The 21,164-nt window shown below is 45.0% G+C and overlaps 1 protein-coding gene across 1 annotated transcript in view; it reads right to left on the bottom strand.

Moving 5' to 3' along the window:
* AGBL1 (AGBL carboxypeptidase 1) overlaps positions 1–21,164 on the bottom strand; it is a 728,548-nt gene that overhangs the window by 543,998 nt on the left and 163,386 nt on the right. The window contains exon 15 of the mRNA XM_067471459.1: positions 17,619–17,706. Within this exon, the coding sequence (XP_067327560.1) occupies positions 17,619–17,706 (88 nt within the window). The remainder of the gene's footprint in view (positions 1–17,618; positions 17,707–21,164) is intronic.

The raw sequence follows: 21,164 nt of genomic DNA on the forward strand, positions 1-21,164 counted from the left end.
AGCAGCGCACAGGGAGGATACTACTCCTCTGTTGCGCCAGCTCCATACTTAGTTTTCGAACATGATTATTATTGTTGTTGCTGTTGTTGTTACTACTACTACTATTAGTGGAAAGCTGCTGGATATAGGTTTCAAAACATTCCACGAAGAAAACGCTCCTGCAGGCTTGGCTTTGAGTGAGTATACATGTCTCCATCACAATGGCTTTGTTTCCAGTTTTACACACACTCCCCAGGAATACGCTGTAATGTTATTTCCACTTCCCCATCCAGCTCTTTGCAATCTTTGTATGTATATATATATATTATTATTATTTTTAAAGAATCAGCTTCAAGGATCATGGAGAAAGATTTCCCCTCGGCTGAGAATGGAGAGCTAATTCATGCGTTTCAGAGAGAGACTATATCTCAGGAAATTGCATCCCTCAAGTGCAGCCCCGATCATAATTCTCCCCGCCTCGCACCCATTATGCCGTGGCTGGAACTGCCCTGTTCGGAAGGACCCTCTCTCTCTCTCTCTCTCTCTCTCTCTCTCTCTCTCTCTCATTCTCATTCTCACCCCTTCCCCATTTTTAACAAACGTTATCATCAGCATTGCATTAAAATGCAAAACATAAGGAGAGACCAAAAGATGCAATTTCATCTGCTGAGATGTACACAAAGTGTTTATTTCCCTGGCGGTACGGTTCCATTCAGGGGGAGTAAAGCCTCGCGTTAATTATTCCTGCCCAAACCTACGGATGGATCATTGCTTCGTTTGAAAGAGGAATTGAGCAATATATTCCTTCATAGGAAAGAAATGACTGGAAATTTGCCTCCTAACAATACAAAAGGTGTCTTTTTGGAACAGATACTTCCTCATCTGGAATTTTTGTTTCAAGTGTGGTGGAGGCTCCTTCTATGGAGGCATTTAAACAGAGGCTGGATGGCCATCTATCGGGGGTGCTTTGAATGCGATTGTCCTGCTTCTTGGCAGAATGGGGTTGGACTGGATGGCCCACGAGGTCTCTTCCAACTCTAGGATTCTACTAGCCATCCCCTACCATGTGTTGCTGTGGCACAGTCTGCGTATATGTGCTTTGTGTGTATATATTTGTGTACTGGTGTATATACATGTGTTTGCATATGCATTGTAATGTATTTTTTATTTGGGGGCTTTTAACATTTTTTTCTTGTGTTTTTCAGTGTTTTTATGAATGATGGTCACTTATTGGCCTCAGGTCTGTAGCCAGGATTTTGTTTCGGGGGGGGGGGGGGTTGAATTTCTTTCAGGGGGGCCTGAGTTTCGGGGGGGGGTGGGGGCTGAGTCTGAGTGAAAGAGGGTCTAGCCTAGCAAACCTTTTGTATCGTTACCCCAATACCCCCTCCATGCATATGGGATATATTGAGTATGATGATCAGATCATGATATGAATAAGCATAATAGTTTAAATAATGCACCAGTCAGGCCTTTTCGTGACCCCCCCCCCCTCCCATGGCTACATGCCTGATTGGCCTGTATGGTGTCCAAATTTGGTATCAATTCATCTAGTGGTTTTTGAGTTATGTTAATCCCACAAACGAGCATTACATTTTTATTTATATGCTTCTAATTCTTGGAAGCATAATCCTGTCCTCTAGACGCAGTGGTCCCAGATCTATCACTTCTCGCTTTCCCAGAAACTTGAAGCCAAGTGTTCCTAATAAAGGATGTCTAGGAGACACAGGACTTGCCTTGGCCTGTAGCTCACTTGAAGCAAAGGAGAGTGTTTCCATGGAAATGGGGCAGTGAAGGGGAGGACCCAAAGGAAGGGATATGAGGTGAGAGGGAAAGCAACTGTCAGGTGGAACTTTGCTTGCAACCTTACTGCATGCTTTGAGAAATAAAGCCGTTCCAGTCTGTCTGTGCAGTAATTTCTTCTCTAGAAAACTGCAGATCAGGACATAAAGCTACAGTCAATGCAGTTGCTGTTGCTTATTTTTGGTCTAAAATTATTTCGCTGCTTGTGATGTCTTTATTTTAACAATTTTAAACTTTATTTATTTATGTAATGCTTTTGACATGAAATTAAAAAAAACCTTTCAGTGTATTTATTTATTTATTTGTATTGTCGAAGGCTTTCATGGCCGGAATCACTCAGTTCTTGTGGGTTTTTTCGGGCTATATGGCCATGTTCTAGAGGCAGAAATGCCTCTAGAACATGGCCATATAGCCCGAAAAAACCCACAAGAACTGAGTATTTATTTATTTGTTTACTATATTTGTATACCACCTTTCTCAGCCCATAGGCGACATAAGGTGGTTTACAGGACAAAATTCAATGTCCATAATACCATAAAAACAATTAAAAACATCAACATATAATAAAAACTATAACAAAATCAAGAAAACATAAATACATAGTATCTCCTTGTTAAAACATTGTCTGGTTCCATTGTCTAGTCGTTCCATTTTCCTGTGTCAGTTACTCTGCGTTTGCAAACGCTTGCTCAAAAAGCCACGTCTTGACTTTTTCTGAAATGTTAAAAGGGAGGGGCTGATCTGATATCCCTAGGGAGGGCATTCCACAGCCGAGGGGCCACCACCGAGAAGGCCCTGTCTCTCGTCCCTGCCAAACGTACTTGTGACGAAGGCTATAATGAGAGCAGGGTCTCCCCAGACGTTTATTTATTTATTTATTTCTCGCACTTCTACCCCGCCCTTCTCAACCCCCGAGGGGGGACTCAGGGCGGCTTACAAAAAGGCACAATTTGATGCCGGCACAACAACAAGGTAAAAAAACATCATATAAACAGTAATTAAAACAATTAAACAATCCATTATACATCACAATCCCTAAAAACAATCTGGTGCTCAACGTTTATCAGCTCAGAGTCCGTAAATTCAAATTCCACATTGTCCAATGCATCAATTCTAGTCGTCGCTTGTGCCTTATCTATCCGCCAGATTACCCGAAGGCCTGGTCCCAAATCCAGGTTTTCAATTTCCTTCTAAACGAGAGGAGGGATGTCGATGACCTAATTTCCCCAGGGAGTGAATTCCACAGGTGAGGGGTCACCACCGAGAAGGCCCTGCTCCTTGTCCCCACCAACCTCACTTGTGATAGAGGTGGGGTTGAGAGCAGGGCCTCTGCAGAAGATCTTAAACTCTGAGGTGGGACGTAGAAGGAGATCCGTTCGGAAAGATACGCTGGGCCAGAACCGTATAGGGTTTTGTAGGTCAAGACCAGCACTTTGAATTGTGCTCGGAATTGGATTGGCAGCCAGTGGAGCTGACACAACAGAGGGGTGGTGTGCTCCCTGTATGATGCTCCTGTGAGAACTCTGGCTGCCTGTCACTGGACTAACTGAAGTTTCTGAACAGTCTTCAAAGGCAACCCCACGTAGAGTGTGTTGCAGTAATCTATTCGGGATGTAACAAGAGCGTGGACCACTGTGGCCAGATCTGACTTCCCAAGGTACGGGCGCAACTGATGCACAAGTTTTAATTGTGCGAAAGCTCTCCCGGCCACCGCTGAGTCCTGAGGTTCCAGGCTCAGCGATGAGTCCAGGATCACTCCCAAGCTGCGAACCTGCGTCTTCAGGGGGAGTGTGACCTCATCCAACACAGGCTGTAACCCTAGGCCCTGTTCAGCTTTACGGCGTTCTTAAGGTCCTAGATGGTTCATATGTCCCTATGAAGCTTCCTCAAATATAAATCCTATTATATGATGCGGGTCTTATCCCTTAAGTAAAGGTGCACAACAAAGAAGTCATAGAATCATAGAATCCTAGAATCAAAGAGTTGGAAGAGACCTCCTGGGCCACCATCCAGTCCAACCCCATTCTGCCAAGAAGCAGGAATATTGCATTCAAATCACCCCTGACAGATGGCCATCCAGCCTCTGCTTAAAAGCTTCCAAAGAAGGAGCCTCCACCACACTCCAGGGCAGAGAGTTCCACTGCTGAACGGCTCTCACAGTCAGGAAGTTCTTCCTCATGTTCAGATGGAATCTCCTCTCTTGTAGTTTGAAGTCCCACTGAATATGTTGGTATTAGTCTGAAACCAGTGGAACAGGTGGAAACAAACTACGCATTAGATCAGTTATAGGGAAATTCGGAAACGCCTGCTAGACATACTGCAATACTTTTGTTGACGCATCCCTACACATCACATCTCATGTCATCAGTGATTAGGATGCGGAAAATGCTGCTCCAGTGGCTGCAAGTAAGAACCACTGAAATCCTCCCTAACATTTTCCCTGAGGAGTCACACGGCAGTTAGAAAGCACCCATTAATCTGAATCCTCGTGCGATTAGCATGCAGACTCAATTCCGTGTGCTTTTGAGCCACTTCATAACCGTGGGGCCTCGAGCCCTCTCCTTCAAATGCTCTGCCTTGCTTCAAGCACAGCTGGCAGCAGCAGTTAATTAATAATAATCATGGCTATTATTGTTGCTATTCCCATCACTTACGGTGCCCATTGTTCTTCCTGTTCAAAGTGCTTTGCAAACGTTATTGAAATCTCCTTCCCATCTCCCCTCCCCAGGCCAATTAGGTATGCAAAGAGGCACAGACCGGGGACTTTATCACGGGAGTCTTCCAAGGCGCAATTTCAGCAGCATAACAACAACCTCTTTGGTGGCACTCTATCACATCATGCCACTATCTCTCCTGCTGTTGTTTTGCATGCCATCCGTTAGTGCAACACGCCTTTTCACTGGCAAGTAAAACCCATCTATGGCTGTTTCCACTTTTTAAAAATGATATTGCCAAAATTGCAGTTAAATTAAATAAATAAATTGGCTAGAGCATAAGGCAGAAAGGAGAGAGTGCAAGGTTGACAGATCAAGAGAGCATAAATTATCAAAGCAATGCTGTTCTGCCAATGCGGAGAAGCGTGATCACGAATGTCCTGAAGCCAATAGGATTCCCTTCCCTACATTAAGGTGATTGCAATGAGACAGCAAGCAGGTACAATAATCTCCTCTCTCTTTCATTTTCCACACCATGTTGTTTCTAGGCATTAAACGTTTGCCTTTGTGCTTGTGTATGCTGGAATCCGCATCGAGTCGCCTCGGGGAGTTATCATTGCACCATTCCGCTTTCACTTACTGCACTAATAAATTATCTCAAACCTTGGTCCCACATCCACATTTTCAGATTTTTTTTCTCAAGGTCAGGAGGGAGGGGGCTGATCTGATCTCACTCAAGAGAGAAATCCACAGCCAAGGGGCCACCACTGAGAAGGCCCTGTCTTTCATACCCACCAATGGCCCCTGTGAAGGAGGTGAGAGCAGGGCCTTCCCAGAAGAGCTTAATCTCCGAGATGGTTCATATAAAACCCTACATGGCTCTGGCCCAGCTTACTTGTCCGAACGTATCTCCCTCTATGTTCCACCTCATAGTTTAAGATCATCTGGGAAGGCGCTGCTCTCGATCCCACCAGTTTCAAAAACACGGCTGGTGGAGACAAGGGACAGGGCCTTCTCGGTGGTGACGCCCCCCCTCCCCCGCGCCTGTGGAATTTGCTCCCCGGAGAGATCAGGTGAGCTTTATCCCTCCTTTTCTTTAGGAAGAAATTAAAATCATGGTTTGGAACCAGGCTTTTGGCCAGCAGGCGTGGCAGCACCTTGGATGTCAAACTGGACTACATGATTGTGATAATGGTTTTAACTATTTTTAATCTATTGTTTTATTTATTTTCTATATTGTTGTTATAGTGTCATATTTGCTGCGGCATCAAATTGTTGCCAATATGAGCCGCTCTGAGTCCCCCTCCCCTCTCCCCAAAGGGCTTGAGAAGGGCAGGGTAGAAATGTTGTAAACAAAATAAATTAAAATAGTGGGAGAAACATTCGGATAGGGACGCTAGGCCGGAACCATCAATTCAAGCCCTATTGCCATCCTGTTTCTGGAGGTTCAGTTTATAAAACTGCCAGAATTCCCAGATTTTGTTTGTTGCACTCCAGGCCTGGAAACACCTATGACCACTGCACCACACAAGAGTTCAGGAATATAAGTAAACAGTTTACTGTAGAAACACATAAAAAGCATATCAAATCAGGAATAAGGAATAAAGATATATAATCCAAAAATGTTTAGCAACAGGTGATAACCAAGCAGTAATCCAAATGTCTCATAAAGTTCCAGAGGTGACAAAGTCCAGGAACAGCCAGAAATCACAGGTACAGCATAAGTCCACAAGCAAGAAGGTATATCTAGTAAAAATGTGAACAGAGTATATGAACAGGAACATAGACAACTTCCAGGATATTAAATCCAAAACCAAGGCTTGACTTGAACGAGAAACAAGACAACTCAGGCTTAGCTGCTCACTTTAACACAGTGTTGCCTGAACTGACCTTAAGGTAAACAACTTGTTGTTTAATAGAGACCCATGAAAGCCTTACATCTCCTATGAATTTTCTCCACAACTTTCCCATGTAATCTCTCTGACCAATGCAATTGTAAACAAAGACTTTTGTTGATCTCTCTATCTACAGGTGATTTCTTCTGGGAACCTCCTTATAATTCAGCTCTTCATTCGCTTCCTTATCTGTTGTTGCTACTTCTGACTCCCCTGAAAGGCCTTGAGGCCTTGCACTTTCTGAGCCAGTTTTCTCATCATTTCCCAGACTTGAGGGCCCATCACTTTGTGCCACAGGAAAGCCCACAATCCTTTCTAAATCATCAGTTAAACCGTCAGCCTCTGTCTGATCTAAAACATCATTTTAAAAAATGGTACCGTGTACACTCCTATAAATTATGGCAAGTTCTTGGTGGTATGGGCATCCCAAGCCCCCTTCCCTCTCTCCTGAGGAATCTGTACAAGGACCAAGGAGCCACAGTCAGAACTGACCACGGAACAGCAGACTGGTTCAAGATTGGGAAAGGCGTCCGGCAAGGCTGCATCCTCTCACCCAACCTCTTTAACTTGTAAGCAGAACACATCATGCGAGGATGTGCGGGGCTGGATGAATGCAAAGCTGGGGTGAAAATGGCTGGAAGAAACATGAACAACCTCAGATATGCAGATGACACCACTCTGATGGCCGAAAGCGAGGAGGAGCTGAGGAGCCTTCTAATCAAGGTGAAAGAGGAAAGCGCAAAAGCCGGGTTGCAGCTAAACATCAAAAAAACCAAGATCATGGCAACAAGAATGATTGACAACTGGAAAATAGAGGGAGAAATCGTGGAGGCAGTGACAGGGTTTGTATTTCTAGGTGCAAAGATGAGTGCAGACGCAGACTGTGGCCAGGAAATCAGGAGACACTTCCTTCTTGGGAGGAGAGCAATGTTCAATCTTGATCAAAGAGTGAAGAGCAGAGACATCAGACTGGCAACCAAGATCCATTGCCTAGTCCAAGCCATGGTCTTCCCTGTAGTCACATCTACGGATGTGAGAGCTGGACCTAAGGGAAGGCTGAGCCAAGGAAGATCGATGCTTTTGAGCTGTGGTGTTGGAGGAAAGTTCTGAGAGTGCCTTGGACTGCGAGAAGATCCAACCAGTCCATCCTCCAGGAAAGAAAGCCCGACTGCTCATTGGAGGGAAGGAGACTAGAGACAAAGCGGAAGTCCTTTGAATGCCACATCATGAGGAGACAGCAAAGCCTAGAGAAGGGGATGATGCTGGAGAAAATGGAAGGCAAAAGGAAGAGGGGCCGACCAAGGGCAAGATGGATGGATGGCATCCATGAAGAGACTGGACTGACCTTGAAGGAGCTGGGGGTGGTGACGGCTGACAGGGAGCTCTGGCGTGGGCTGGCCCATGAGATCACGAAGAGTCGGAGACGACTGAACGAATGAACAACAACACACTCCTATTAAATACTGTGACCTCTTATCCCAATGGCAAAGCAGAGCACGGCATTTGCAGCAAATTCCATTTTGAAATGCCATTCCTTTCTCATGAAAAATTAAAGGGGGAGCTTAAGGAGATGGTGACAGTTTGGGGGTTCTGTGTCAAGAACACAAACCCACCTCATTGCTGGGAACAATGTTTTCCAAATTTCATTTTCTGCTCTTTTGTGTGACAAAAGGACGCCAAAAAACCAGGAGACAAAAAAACCCCAACCAAACAACAAAAACAACAACACAAGCCAAGCAAGTGGAAGGGAAAAGACATTTGTTGTGATCCGGGCACCATTTCAATGCGTGACCTAGAAAGGAGAGGTTCAGCATCCAATTACCAAGCCCTTGAGCCATCCAGCTCTGAGCCAGGTGGAGTCTGAGAATGAACTGGAAATGAACCATGGAGCGCAATGCACAGATATGTCGTTTGGGAGCTCTGTGAGTTGCCACAGTTGTCCCTTAAATAATCAGCAGGAAAGGAACATTATTGCGCTGCATGTAATAACCGTAAAATGTGAGCCAAGACAGCAAGCAGCGAATGAGATCATTTGATCATGGCTGTCACAACGTCTCTTTTTGTTGTCGCTGTTGCTCCTGCCCCCCCCCCCCCCCATAATCCCCGGCCCCAAACCCACCCTCAATGCAAGTGTGCAACCGTCACTTTGCAGGCAAGCAATAAAAAGAGAGCGATGGCATCAGCAAGACCCCTTTTGACAGAAGCGTTTCTAATCATCTCAATAATGTAAAAATCTCTCGTGGGAGCGGGAGGGAAGGGGACGTGTGCGCAGCAGAGCTGTGCGCTGCCACATCTGTCTTCATGAGTGAGCCGTCCCTGTCTCTCTTCTCAGAGGAAGACGGATGAGAATGGAAATCAGACTCAGTGTTTGAGGCACGTTCACAGGGTTCGCCTTGGCTGGGGCACAACCAGTATGAAGAGAAATGGTACGGTGTCATGCGCTAATTAGATAATTAAGAACCTTCCTTCGAAGACGGAGATACCTAGGGACCGTGGAGGGCATCCATTATGTCTCTGTCCTGCTTAGAGAGCTGGATGCTCGGAGCCGCACACAGCGTCTCGGTTGCTCTGGGGCTGGATCTACATGGCCACAACATGCAGTTTGGGTCTATGATAGTGTTTCTCAACTTGGGGGTCAGGACCCCTGAGGGGGTTGCAAGGTGGTGTCAGAGGGGTCACCAAAGACCATCAGGAAACAGAGTACTTTCTGGGTTGTTGTAGATTTTTCAGGCTATATGGCCATGCTATAGAAGCAATCTCTCCTGATCTTTCGCCTGCGTCTATGGCAAGCCTCTTCAGAAGTTATGAGGACCTCACAACCTCTGCGGATCTTTGCCATAGATGCAGGTGAAACATCAGGAGAAAATGCTTCTAACTAAGGCCCGGGGGCCGGATACGGCCCTCCAAGGTCATTTACCCAGCCCTCTCTCTGGGTCAACCTAAGTATGAAACTACTTGAAAGCACACAACAACAACAATCCTATCACATCATGCAAAAGCAGGCCCACACTTTCCATTGAAATACTAATAAGTTTATATTTGTTAAAATTGTTCTTGATCTTAATTATTGTATTGTTTTAAAGTGTTTTTAGCACTACAAATAAGATATTTGTAGTGTGCAAAGGAATTCATTCATGGTTTTTTAAAAAAAATTATAATCCGGCCGGCCAACAGTTTGAGGGACTGTGACCTAGCCCTCTGTTTAAAAGGTTTGTGGACCCCTGTTCTAGAACATGCCCCTATAGTCTGAAAAGCCTACAACAACCCAGTGATTCCAGCCATGAAAGCCTTCGACAATACAGTATTTTCTGTTGATCATGGGGGTTCTGTGTGGGAAGTCTGGCCCAATTCAATCGTTGGTGGGGTTCTGAATGCTCTTTGATTGTAGATGAACTATAAATCCCAGCAACTACAACTCCCAAATGTCAAAGTCTAGTTTCCCCCAAAGTCCACCAGTGTTCTCATTTGGGCACATTGAGTATTTGTGCCAAGTTTGGTCCATCATTCTTTGAGTCCACAGTGCTCCTCAAATGTAAGTGAACTACAACTCCAAAACTAAAGGTCAATACCCACCAAACCCTTCCAGTATTTTGTGTTGGTCATGGGAGTTCTGTGGGGGAAGTTTGGTTCAATTTCATCGTTGGTGGAGTTCAGAATGCTCTTTGATTGTAGGTTAACTATAAATCCCAGCAACTACAACTAAATCCCAGGTCCTCACAACCTCTGAAGATGCTTGTTATAGATGCAGGTGAAACGTCAGGAGGGAATGCTTCTAGAACATGGCCATATAGCCTGAAAAACCTACAACAACCCAATGATTCCAGCCATGGAAGCCTTCAACAATACAGTTGGTCATGGGGGTTCTGTGTGGGATGCTTGGCCCAGTTCTATCGTTGGTGGGGTTCAGAATGCTCTTTGATTGTAGGTGAACTATAAATCCCAGCAACTACAACTCCCAAATGTCAAGGTCTATTCTCCCCAAACTCCAGCAGTGCTCACATTTGGATATATTGGGTATTCGTGCCAAGTTTGGTCCAGATCCATCATTGTTTGAATCCACAGTGCACCCCAAATGTAAGTGAACTACAACTCCAAAACTCAAGGTCAATGCCCACCAAACCCTTCCAGTATTTCCTCTTGGTCATGGGAGTCCTGTGTGCCAAGTTTGGTTTAATTCCATCATTGGTGTAGTTCAGAATGCTCTTTGATTGTAGGTGAACTATGAATCCCAGCAACTACAACTCCCAAATAACAAAATCAATCAATCCTGAATTCCCTAAATAAGCTTTCTGTTAATGCAACCAGCTTTTTAAAAGGTAGAGCAGCCATTCCTGAAGATGTGGAGGAGGAGGCATGATAGCCATGTATAAATATGGGAGAGGAAGTCATAGGGAGGAGGGAGCAAGCTGGAGACTAGGACGCAATGGAACAATGGCTTCAAACTACAAGAAAGGAGATTCCACTTGAACATGAGGAAGAACTTCCTGACTGTGAGAGCTGTTCAGCAGTGGAACTCTCTGCCCCAGAGTGTGATGGAGGCTTTGAAACAGAGGCTGGATGGCCATCTGTCGGGGGTGCTTTGAATGCAATTTTCCTGCTTCTTGGCAGAACGGGGTTGGATTGGATGGCCTATGACAGTGTTTCTCAACCTGGGGGTCGGGACCCCTGGGGGGGTTGCCAGAGGGTGTCGAAGGGGTCGCCAAAGACCATCAGAAAACACAGTATTTTCTCTTGGTCATCTGGGTTACATGTGGAAAGTTAGGTCCAATTCTGTCCTTGGTGGGGTTCAGAATGCTCTTTGATTGTAGGTGAACTATGAATCCCAGCAACTACAACTCCCAAATGACAAAATCAATCCTCTCCAACCCCATAAGTATTCAAATTTGGGCGTATCGGGTATTTGTGCCCAATTTGGTCCAGTGAATGAAAATACACCCTGAATATCAGATATTTACATTACGATTCATATCAGGAGCAAAATGACAGTTATGAAGCAGCAAAGAAAATAATTTTATGGTTGGGGGTCACCACCAGATGAGGAACTGTATGAAGGGGTCGCGACATTAGGAAGGTTGAGAACCCCTGGTCTATGCTGACCATATAATGCAGTTCCACTCTGCATTGCATGACAATGTAGATGGAGCCTGACTCACAGTGTTCCTAAAGGTGTTCTTCTCAAACAGGACTTGATCGTAGTCGCACTTTGCCCTTTATTGATTGATTTACTCTATGTATATACCGTCCCTTTCATCCCGCAGGCAACTTGGGATGGTTTATAGTTCGTGCCAAGACCATAAAATACAATATCAATGCAATAAAAACAATCGGATAATAAAACCATTACAAAATCAATGAAAACATGAACATTAGGGTCTCCTATTAAAAACATTGTCCAATCACATCGTCCAACCATTCCATGTTCCTGTGTCTGTTACACTGTACTTGGAAATGCCTGCTCAAAGAGCCAAGTCTTGCCTCTCTTTCAAAATGTTAACAGGGAGGGGGCCAATCTGATATCCTTAGGGAGGGCCTCCATAGCCGAGGGGCCACCACTGAGAAGGCCCTGTCTCTCGCCCCCGCCAGCCGTACCTGTGACAAAGGCGGGACCGAGACTTCACTTCACTTAGGGGATCCCTCATTGGACGAGTAAGATGGTCTTCCTTGATGACTATTTTTGTGGGTTTGTAGGTGGCTGTGGAGCCCTACTCTTGACCGGCATCTTCTCCCGCAGTGAGGGCATCGGTTTCCAGACAGAAGGCGGTCCTGGTCGGGGTTGGCTTGAGGTGCCTTCCTCCTGGCACGCTTCTCTCTTTCACCCTCCACTCATGCCTCCTCGAATTCTGAAGCACTGCTGGTCACAGCTGACCTCCAGCTGGAGCACTCAAGGGCCAGGGCTTCCCAGTTCTCAGTGTCTATGCCAGAGTTTTTAAGGTTGGCTTTGAGCCCATCTTTCAATCTCTTTTCCCGTCCACTGACATTCCGTTTTCCGTTCTTAAGTCCAGAGTAGAGCAACTGCTTTGAGAGACGGTGGTCGGGCATCCGGACAACATGGCCGGTCCAGTGGAGTTGATGGCGGAGGACCATCGCTTCAATGCTGATGGTCTTTGCTTCTTCCAGCACGCTGACGTTTGTCCGCCTGTCTTCCCAAGAGATTTGCAGGATTTTCCGGAGGCAGCGCTGATGGAATCGTTCCAGGAGTTGCACGTGACGTCTGTAGACAGTCCACGTTTTGCAGGCATAGAGCAGGGTTGGGAGGAGAATAGCTTTATAGACAAGCACCTTGGTCTCCCTACGGACCGAGAGCAGGGCCTCCCTAGACGATCTTAAACTCCTGGAGGGACTGAGATGTTCCTGAGATGCCTTCCACATGAGAATCTATGGCTCTACAACTAGATCCAATCATAGAACCTTACAATTGCAAGATCTTTGGGGGCGACTGTGATCTACAAATCTACAAATGGCTGGAAATCAGAGTACAAGAGAAGATCAAAACAACTGTTACCAAAAAACAAAATATCTCAGCATGAAACCCTGTGTGTTTCATCTTCTTGGATGGGCGGGGGACATAATAATAGCCCAGCCCAATCCTATCATCTGCAGCCTATCCCTTTCCAGATTATGATTAAGAACTTAATTGCACTTTTACAGTCTAATCGCGCCAGTCAGCTGCTATTTAATCACCACACAATAACGGCCTTCTTAATGACATTAGGGGCCATTATTACTATAATCAGCCTATACAAGCTTTGCATCTCTTACATCTGCTTGCGCTTAAGTCTGCCAGCACTCAGAGAGCGGCTCAGGCTGGGCAAAGGCAGCACGAAGAGAGCACGAAGAGAGCCCGGCAAGGAGAAGTCCGACCTCCTCGCCAGTTGCTAAAGAGCTCGGGAGGAACAGGTTGCCATTGCCGAGCAGTGGACATCCCTCCTGATCAGGCATGTAGTTGGGGGGGGGGGGGGCTTGAGGGGCTTCACCCCCCCCCCCCAAATTCTCATGATGGTTCGCGAGAAGGCCTGACTGGTGTTATGTTTATTCCTATCATGATCTGATCACCATGCTCAATATATCCCATATGCATGGAGGGGGTATTGGGGTAATGATACAAAAGGTTTGCTAGGGTAGACCCTCTTTCACTCAGACTCAGCCCCCCCCCCCCCCCCGAAACCCCCCCTGAAAAAAATTCACCCCCCACCCCCCGAAATGAAATCCTGGCTACGAGCCTGCTCCTGATGAATCCACGTTTGTAAGAAGGGAGATGGAGAGACAGGGTGCACACTTCATAAGGAATCAAACAAGCAAAGCATGCAATGGAAGAGTGGGCTCTTGTTATGTTTCTCCTTCAAGCAATAAATTGTGGTTGCAAATGAATTTGTATGACTAGAGGCAAAAGCTAGAGAGCTCTGTGTTTCTGAAAATATCTAATAGCTTTCCTAGGGGGGAATGAGCCCAAATCATCCCCCAGATTCGTCACTCCAATCAGAGCTAGCAAACCTGGGAGACCAATTTGATGAACTATGCATTATAGAGAATAGTTATAATTAATTAATGTGCTTCTTTAAAAAAAAGCACTACCTTTGACAAGGGAGATTTTATTTTTTGAAATCTTGAAAGATTGATTGATGATTATATCCGCCCTTCTCACCCCGAAGGGGACTCAGAGCGGCTTACAATATATATATATATATATATATATATATATATATATATATATATATATATACATACAATATATTATACTAGCTGTGCCCTGCCACGCGTTGCTGTGGCCTATAGTAAAACTTATCAAAGTTGAGGTAGATATCTGGACTATTATGAAAGAGAGATACCTACCTCTTTCTTCCCCCTTTTCCTCCCCCTTTCTCTCCTTTCTTCCTTCTCTACCTCTTTCTTTCTTTCCTTCTTTCACTACTTGGTTTCATCCTTCTCTCTTTCCTTCATTCCCTCCCCCTTCCTTCCTTTGCCTTTCTTCCCTCCCTGTTTGCTTCCTTCTTTCTCTTTTTATTTCCTTTTATTTCACCACCATCATAACAATAACAATAATGCAATGCATTGCCTCTGGGACCTGACACCTCTCCCATTCCCCCTCAAAGGGTCTCAGAGGAACAATAGCATCATAATAATAATCATAAAAATAACAACCTTTACCCGCCACGTGTTGCTGTGGCCAATCTTCCCTCTTTCTCTCCTTCTTTCACTCCCTCCCTCCCTCCTTCCTTCCTTCCTTCCTTCCTTCCTTCCTTCCTTCCCATCTTTCCTTCTCCTCTTCTTTCTCTATCTCTTTCCTTCCTTCCCCCTTTTTCTTTCTCTTCTGCTGTCTCTCTTTTCTTTCCTTCCATCTTTCCTTTTCTTTCCTTTTCTTCTTCCTCTAACTTTCCTTCCTTCCCCCTTTTTCTTTACCTCCCTTTCTCTTTCTTCCTTCTTTCCTTCCTTCCTGTCTTTCCTAGATTTTGACAGGGCGGGAAGGTGGGGTTTGGAGGTGGCGTGAAGTAAAAGGAGGTAAGATTGGGGCAGGGGAGTGATGGAGCGTGGGGTTGCGTGTGTGTGTGCGGCAGCGGGGGGAGTGATGGAGCGTGGGGTTGCGTGTGTGTGCGCGGCGGCGGGGGGAGTGGGGTTGCGTGTGTGTGCGGCGGTGGGGGGAGTGATGGAGCGTGGGGTTGCGTGTGTGTGTGTGGCGGCGGGGGGAGTGATGGAGCGTGGGGTTGCGTGTGTGTATGCGGCGGCGGGGGGAGTGATGGAGCGTGGGGTTGCGTGTGTGTGTGCGGCAGGGGGTGTGTGTGTGCGGGAAGCGGCGCGGCGGGGCTTGGAGTGGGAATGGTTTCCGCAGAGGGAACGTTGGCCGGAAGGCCATGTGCGCGCGCCAGGGAACTTGCAGCTGGGCGCCAATGCGCATGCTCAGTTGTTTTGCCGTTTTGTGAGTGTGTTGTTGTGTTGTTTTTCATTTTGAGTAGATATGTTTGTACCTTGTGGGTTGTGTTATGGGCACGGGGATTTTGGTTAAGTTTCGTTGGGGGATTTTTGAGTTTTGTTGTTTTGCCGTTTTGTGAGTGTGTTGTTGTGTTGTTTTTCATTTTGAGTAGATATGTTTGTACCTTGTGGGTTGTGTTATGGGCACGGGGATTTTGGTTAAGTTTCGTTGGGTTTTTTTTGAGTTTTGTTGTTTTGCCGTTTTGTGAGTGTGTTGTTGTGTTGTTTTTCATTTTGAGTAGATATGTTTGTACCTTGTGGGTTGTGTTATGGGCATGGGAATTTTGGTTAAGTTTCGTTGGGGGGGTTTTGAGTTTTGTTTCCTCGTTGGATGCCCCTAACAAATTTATATATATAGATTATTAGCATAGTACAATATTGGTATTAAATATCACAATATTGTATTATACCATTATATTGTAATACTATTAGTAACTAGCTGTCCCCTGCCAGGTGTTGCTGTGGCCCAGTCTGTTGATCTGGAAAATAAAGTAATGAGAAAGTGTTGGTTTCTAATATATGTAATTCCTTTCTGCTTGTGAGTAAACAGTATTTCTTGTTGTTTCTTTGCCAGTGTGGATGTGGAGAGTGCCTGGTTTGCCCACCCTGGAACATGCAACGTATCATTGTCTTTCTTTAAAGGTCCTTTTCAAATCGGTGATACTATATCTCTGTGTGTGTGAATCATATCTATCTGTATCTATGGCTGGATGGCTCTGTGTCAGGAGGACTTTGATTACGTTTTCTTGCCCTGATGAAGGGAGTTGGATAAGTATTTTCTGTTGCTCATGGGGGTTCTGTGTGGGAAGTTTGCTCCAATTCTGTCATTTGTGAGGTTCTTTGATTGGAGGTGAACAGTGAATCCCAGTGACTACAACTCACAAGTGTCAATGTTTATCTTCCCCAAATTCCACCAGTGTTCACATTTGGGCATATTGAGTATCCTGCCAAGTTTGGTCCAGACCCATCACTGTTTGGGTCCACAGTGCTCTCTGGATGTAGGTAAACTATAACTCCAAAACTCAAGGTCAATGCCCACCAAACCCTTCTAGTATTTTCTGTTGGTCATGGGAGTTCTGCGTGCCAAGTTTGATTCAGTTCCATCTTTGGTGTAGTTCAGAATGCTCTTTGATTGGTAGGTGAACTATGAATCCCAGCAACTACAACTCTCAAATGACAAAATCAATCCCCCCCCCCCAAACCAGTATTCAAATTTGGGTGTATTGGGTATTTGTGCCAAATTTGGTCCAGTGAATGAAAATACATCCTGCATATCAGATATTTGCTTTACGATTCACAACAGTAGCAAAATTACAGTTACGAAGTAGCAACAGAAATAATGTTATGGTTGGGGGTCACCACAACATGAGGTGACCCCTAAGGGGTCGTGGCATTAGGAAGATTGAGAAACGCAGCTCTATAGAACCTTGCCCAAAAACGGAGATTGGGAATGGGCCAGTAGTTGTTTAATATTGAGGAGTCAAGGATGCTCAATGTATAGTCAGAATTAGGATATGGCTGCTTCCTAGGGCTGGGCGGTTTCGTTTCGTTAATTCGTAATTTGTTAATAATTCGTTAATTTTTCCAATTACAAAACGATAATGAACCATTCTGGAGCAATCATTAAAAAAAACGAATTTTCAAAAACGTTTTGTAAATGCTTCGTATTTCGATATTGTATTCGTTTCGTTATTGTTCTGAGGTCGTTTCGTTATTATTTCCGCATGTCTGGGCCACTTTTATGGTTTAATTAGTGAAAAAAAATTATAATATCACACCAACAGTCAACAACAGAGGGAGAGGGAAGCTTCAGAAGGTTTTGGAGGTTTTTTAGCGTATTTCGCGGTCGCGTCCGCCATTAACGAATCGATTCGTTATTGTTTCGGAAATCGATTCGTTAATTTTTTACCATTCACGAAATTTCGTAAATATCGAACTTTTTAAAAGGAAAATTTTGTAATTATTTTAAATATCGAAACAAAAAAAACCCCAAATACAAATCGATTTTAGAAACAAATTTTTCCGTTGTTACCCAGGCCTACTGCTTCCAATGAGCCTAAAATGTAATTTTGGAGTTCTCTGCAAGTCCTCATACCTTTACATCTATTCTTCAGGCATCCCATACCTTCCCTTTAACCTTGCCAAGTGAGATGGTTGTAATGTTTTGAAAGATAACATCTGTAAAGCACTTTAAATCCTCAAGAATTGTGTGAGCGTGGGTGTTACAAAGTGATCGCTGAACGTTAATAAGCAATCTCACGATTAACAGAAGGAGGAGGGAGGGAGGTCAAAGCAACTCTCTGGGAAAAAGGTGTCGTACACTTACTTGTAATAGCAGATATCATAGCCCACCCGAATCCAGTGAGGTCTGCCCTGAAGAGCTTCCTTCACCGAGTACATGACCGGCTGCATGCCTAGAAACAAGGAAGGAGTTCAGAGAAGAATGAGAAAGGTAGCATGGCTTCCCCCCTGAGGAGATGGGAAGGCAACCAAACAGCACATTTGGACAGTGAAAGAATTCATATGTTAACAACAACACGGGCACCTCCAAATTGGCCCTCTCTAACCTCAGTTGTAATCTGCCCTCTTTTCTGGAGCTATAATGCAAGCTAAGCCTGGCTCTGCTGACCCTTTAATAGGAAAATACAGAATGTTTTTCTCTTATATATTTTCAAAAGGTGGCCGAAATACTTCCAAGGAATATCGGGTGCTGTGTGCTATATTTCAGAAGAAGGAACTGGCAAGGAACTGAGTATTTATTGTCTTTTAAAAAACCTATGAAACTCATTGTGTTGTCATAAAACAATGCGTAGCTCCAAAGCAGGAGTTACAATTGCTGGACTAAACATTAACAACGTTAGATATGCAGATGATACCACTTTGACGGCTATTTATTTATCGTGTCATCCACAACCAGAACATTTTATTACATTTCTAACAGAACAAAACAAACAAACAGATAAAAAAAACCAAAGTTTGCAAACTTGGTAAGTGGTCTCTGGTTGGCTCTTCTCCGCACTCGCATGGCGTGGACTCCCCTTTGTGGCCCCATTTCTTAAGATTGGCTCTGCATCTCGTGGTGCCCGAGCGCAGTCTGTTCAGCGCCTTCCAAGTCGCCCAGTCTTCTGTGTGCCCAGGGGGGAGTCTCTCATTTGGTATCACCCACGGATTGAGGTGCTGGGTTTGAGCCTGCCACTTTTGGACTCTTGCTTGCTGAGGTGTTCCAGCGAGTGTCTCTGTAGATCTAAGAAAACTATGTCTGGATTTAACTCGTGGACGTGCTGGCTGATACCCAAACAGGGGATGAGCTGGAGATGTCTCTGCCTTGGTCCTTTCACTATTGGCTGCTACTTCCCGGCGGATGTCAGGTGGTGCAATACCGGCTAAGCAGTGTAATGTCTCCAGTGGTGTAGGGCGCAGACACCCCGTGGTAATGCGGCATGTCTCATTAAGAGCCACATCCACTGTTTGAGCGTGGTGAGATGTGTTCCACACTGGGCATGCGTACTCAGCAGCAGAGTAGCATAGCGCAAGGGCAGATGTCTTCACTGTGTCTGGTTGTGATCCCCAAGTTGTGCCAGTCAGTTTTCGTATGACATTGTTTCTAGCGCCCACGTTTTGCTTGATGTTCAGGCAGTGCTTCTTGTAGGTCAGAGAACGGTCCAGAGTGACTCCCAGATATTTGGGTGCGCTGCAATGCTCCAGTGGGATTCCTTCCCAGGTAATAATCCTCAGAGCTCGGGATGCTTGTCTGTTCTTAAGGTGAAAGGCGCATGTCTGTGTTTTAGATGGATTAGGGATCAGTTGGTTTTCCCTGTAAGAGGCAGTTAGAGCACCTAGAGCTTCGGCTCTTTGACAGCTGAAAGCAAGGAGTAGCTGAGGAGCCTTCTTTCCCCCAAGGTGAAAGAAGAAAGTGCAAAAGCTGGGTTGCAGTTTAAAAAAAACAAAACAAGATGATGGCAACCAGATAGATTGATATTTGGAAATAGAGGGAGAAAACATGGGGCAGTGGCAGACTTTGTGTTTCTAGGCACGAAAATTACTGTAGACACAGGCTGCAGCCAGGAAATGAGAAGATGTCTACTTCTTGGGCGAGAGCAATGACCAATCACGATAAAATAATGAAGAGTCGAGACATCACACTGGCAACAAAGATTTACATAGTTAAAGCAATGATATTCCCCGTAGTAACCTAAGGATGTGAGAGCTGGACCTTAGGGAAGGCTGAGCGAAGGGAGAGAGACGCTTTGGAGCTGTGGTGTTGGAGGAAAGTGCTGAGAGTGCCTTGGACTGTGAGAAGATCCACCCAGTCCATCCTCCAGGAAAGAAAGCCCGGCTGCTCACTGGAGGGAAGGAGACGAGAGGGAAAGCGGAAGTCCTTTGAATGCCACATCATGAGGAGACAGGAAAGCTTAGAGAAGACAATGATGCTAGGGAAAATGGAAGAAAAAGGAAGAGGGGCCAACCAAGGGCAAGATGGATGGATGGCATCCTTGAAGTGACTGGCTTGACCCTGAAGGAGCTGGGGGTGGCCACGGCCAACAGGGAACTCTGGTGTGGGCTGGTCCATGAAGTCATGAAGCGTTGGAAGCAACTGAACAAATAAACAACAACAAGCTTTGATGGCACATGTTTATTTATTTATTTATTTATTTCGCACATTTCTACCCCGCCCTTCTCAACCCCCGAGCGGGGACTCAGGGCGGCTTACAAAAGGCACAATTCGATGCCAGCATAAACATAAACAATTGATAAAACATGTATACAGAAATTATAACAATTAAACAGTCACTTTATACAACAAAATCAGTCAAAATCAATAAAACCAATCAATATTGAATGCACATTTTCAAGAAAATGGCCATTGCAACATTATGAATGGCTTCAGAGTGTCATTGCAGACATTCATCTATCTAAATAAAAATGTCATGTTTGTGGGATTAACATAACTCAAAAACCACTGGACGAATTGACACCAAATTTGGACACAAGACACCTAACAACCCAATGTATGTCCTTCACTCAAAAAATGATTTTGTCATTTGGGAGTTGTAGTTGTTGGGATTTATAGTTCTGGGATTTATAGTTCATTACAGAGCATTCTGAACCCCACCAACGATTGAATTGGGCAAACCTCCCACACAGAACCCCCATGTGGGCCACAGCAACACATGGCAGGGGATGGCTAGTTAACAATATTTTTCTTGCTCTGCCACACCTCCATATTTTTGTTCCTCCATGCTTTCAACTTTTTCCCTGGCAACTGGGAGGTGAAAGGAACACAACAGAGGTTCAGGTTCCGTATTCAAAATTCCCATCTCTGTAACAAAACTACAATTTCAATATGTTGTGAGCCCAAATTGTTAACCGGTGTAAAAAAAAGTGGGGGGGGGGGCTTTATCATTTCAAAATATTCTTTATTTCAAAGTTTCCATCAAAGAATCATGAAGAAACTTCTGGCAGATTAAAGCAAGTTTCAAGGCAAAGCACTGCACTGCTATACTGACAAATATTACGAGTGAGAGACTTCCTTTGATGGCTCAGAAGAGAGACCGAGGTGAAGCAGCCAGGCACACGCCAGGAACATGAAAGCCATCCGTGATCCCTTCCAGAACCAGCCTCTTCCTCCAGGAAAACAGGCAAGGAGTGGGTAAGACTTCAGTATTGAAAGATCGCACAGGTTTTTCTCTCATTCCAGCTTCCTTTTTTCCAACCTTATACCTTTCCATCCAAAATAAAATCAAAATTGTTAAAATGCTGGACCACTCTCACAACCACCATGTCGGACTACACATAGAAGCCATTGAAATCCACAAGAAGCATGTGGACAATGTCAACAGAAAGGAGGAAACCATGAACATGAACAAAATCT

This window comes from Anolis sagrei, chromosome 9 (genome assembly GCF_037176765.1).
Source record: "Anolis sagrei isolate rAnoSag1 chromosome 9, rAnoSag1.mat, whole genome shotgun sequence".
Classification (NCBI taxonomy): Eukaryota; Metazoa; Chordata; class Lepidosauria; order Squamata; family Dactyloidae; genus Anolis; species Anolis sagrei.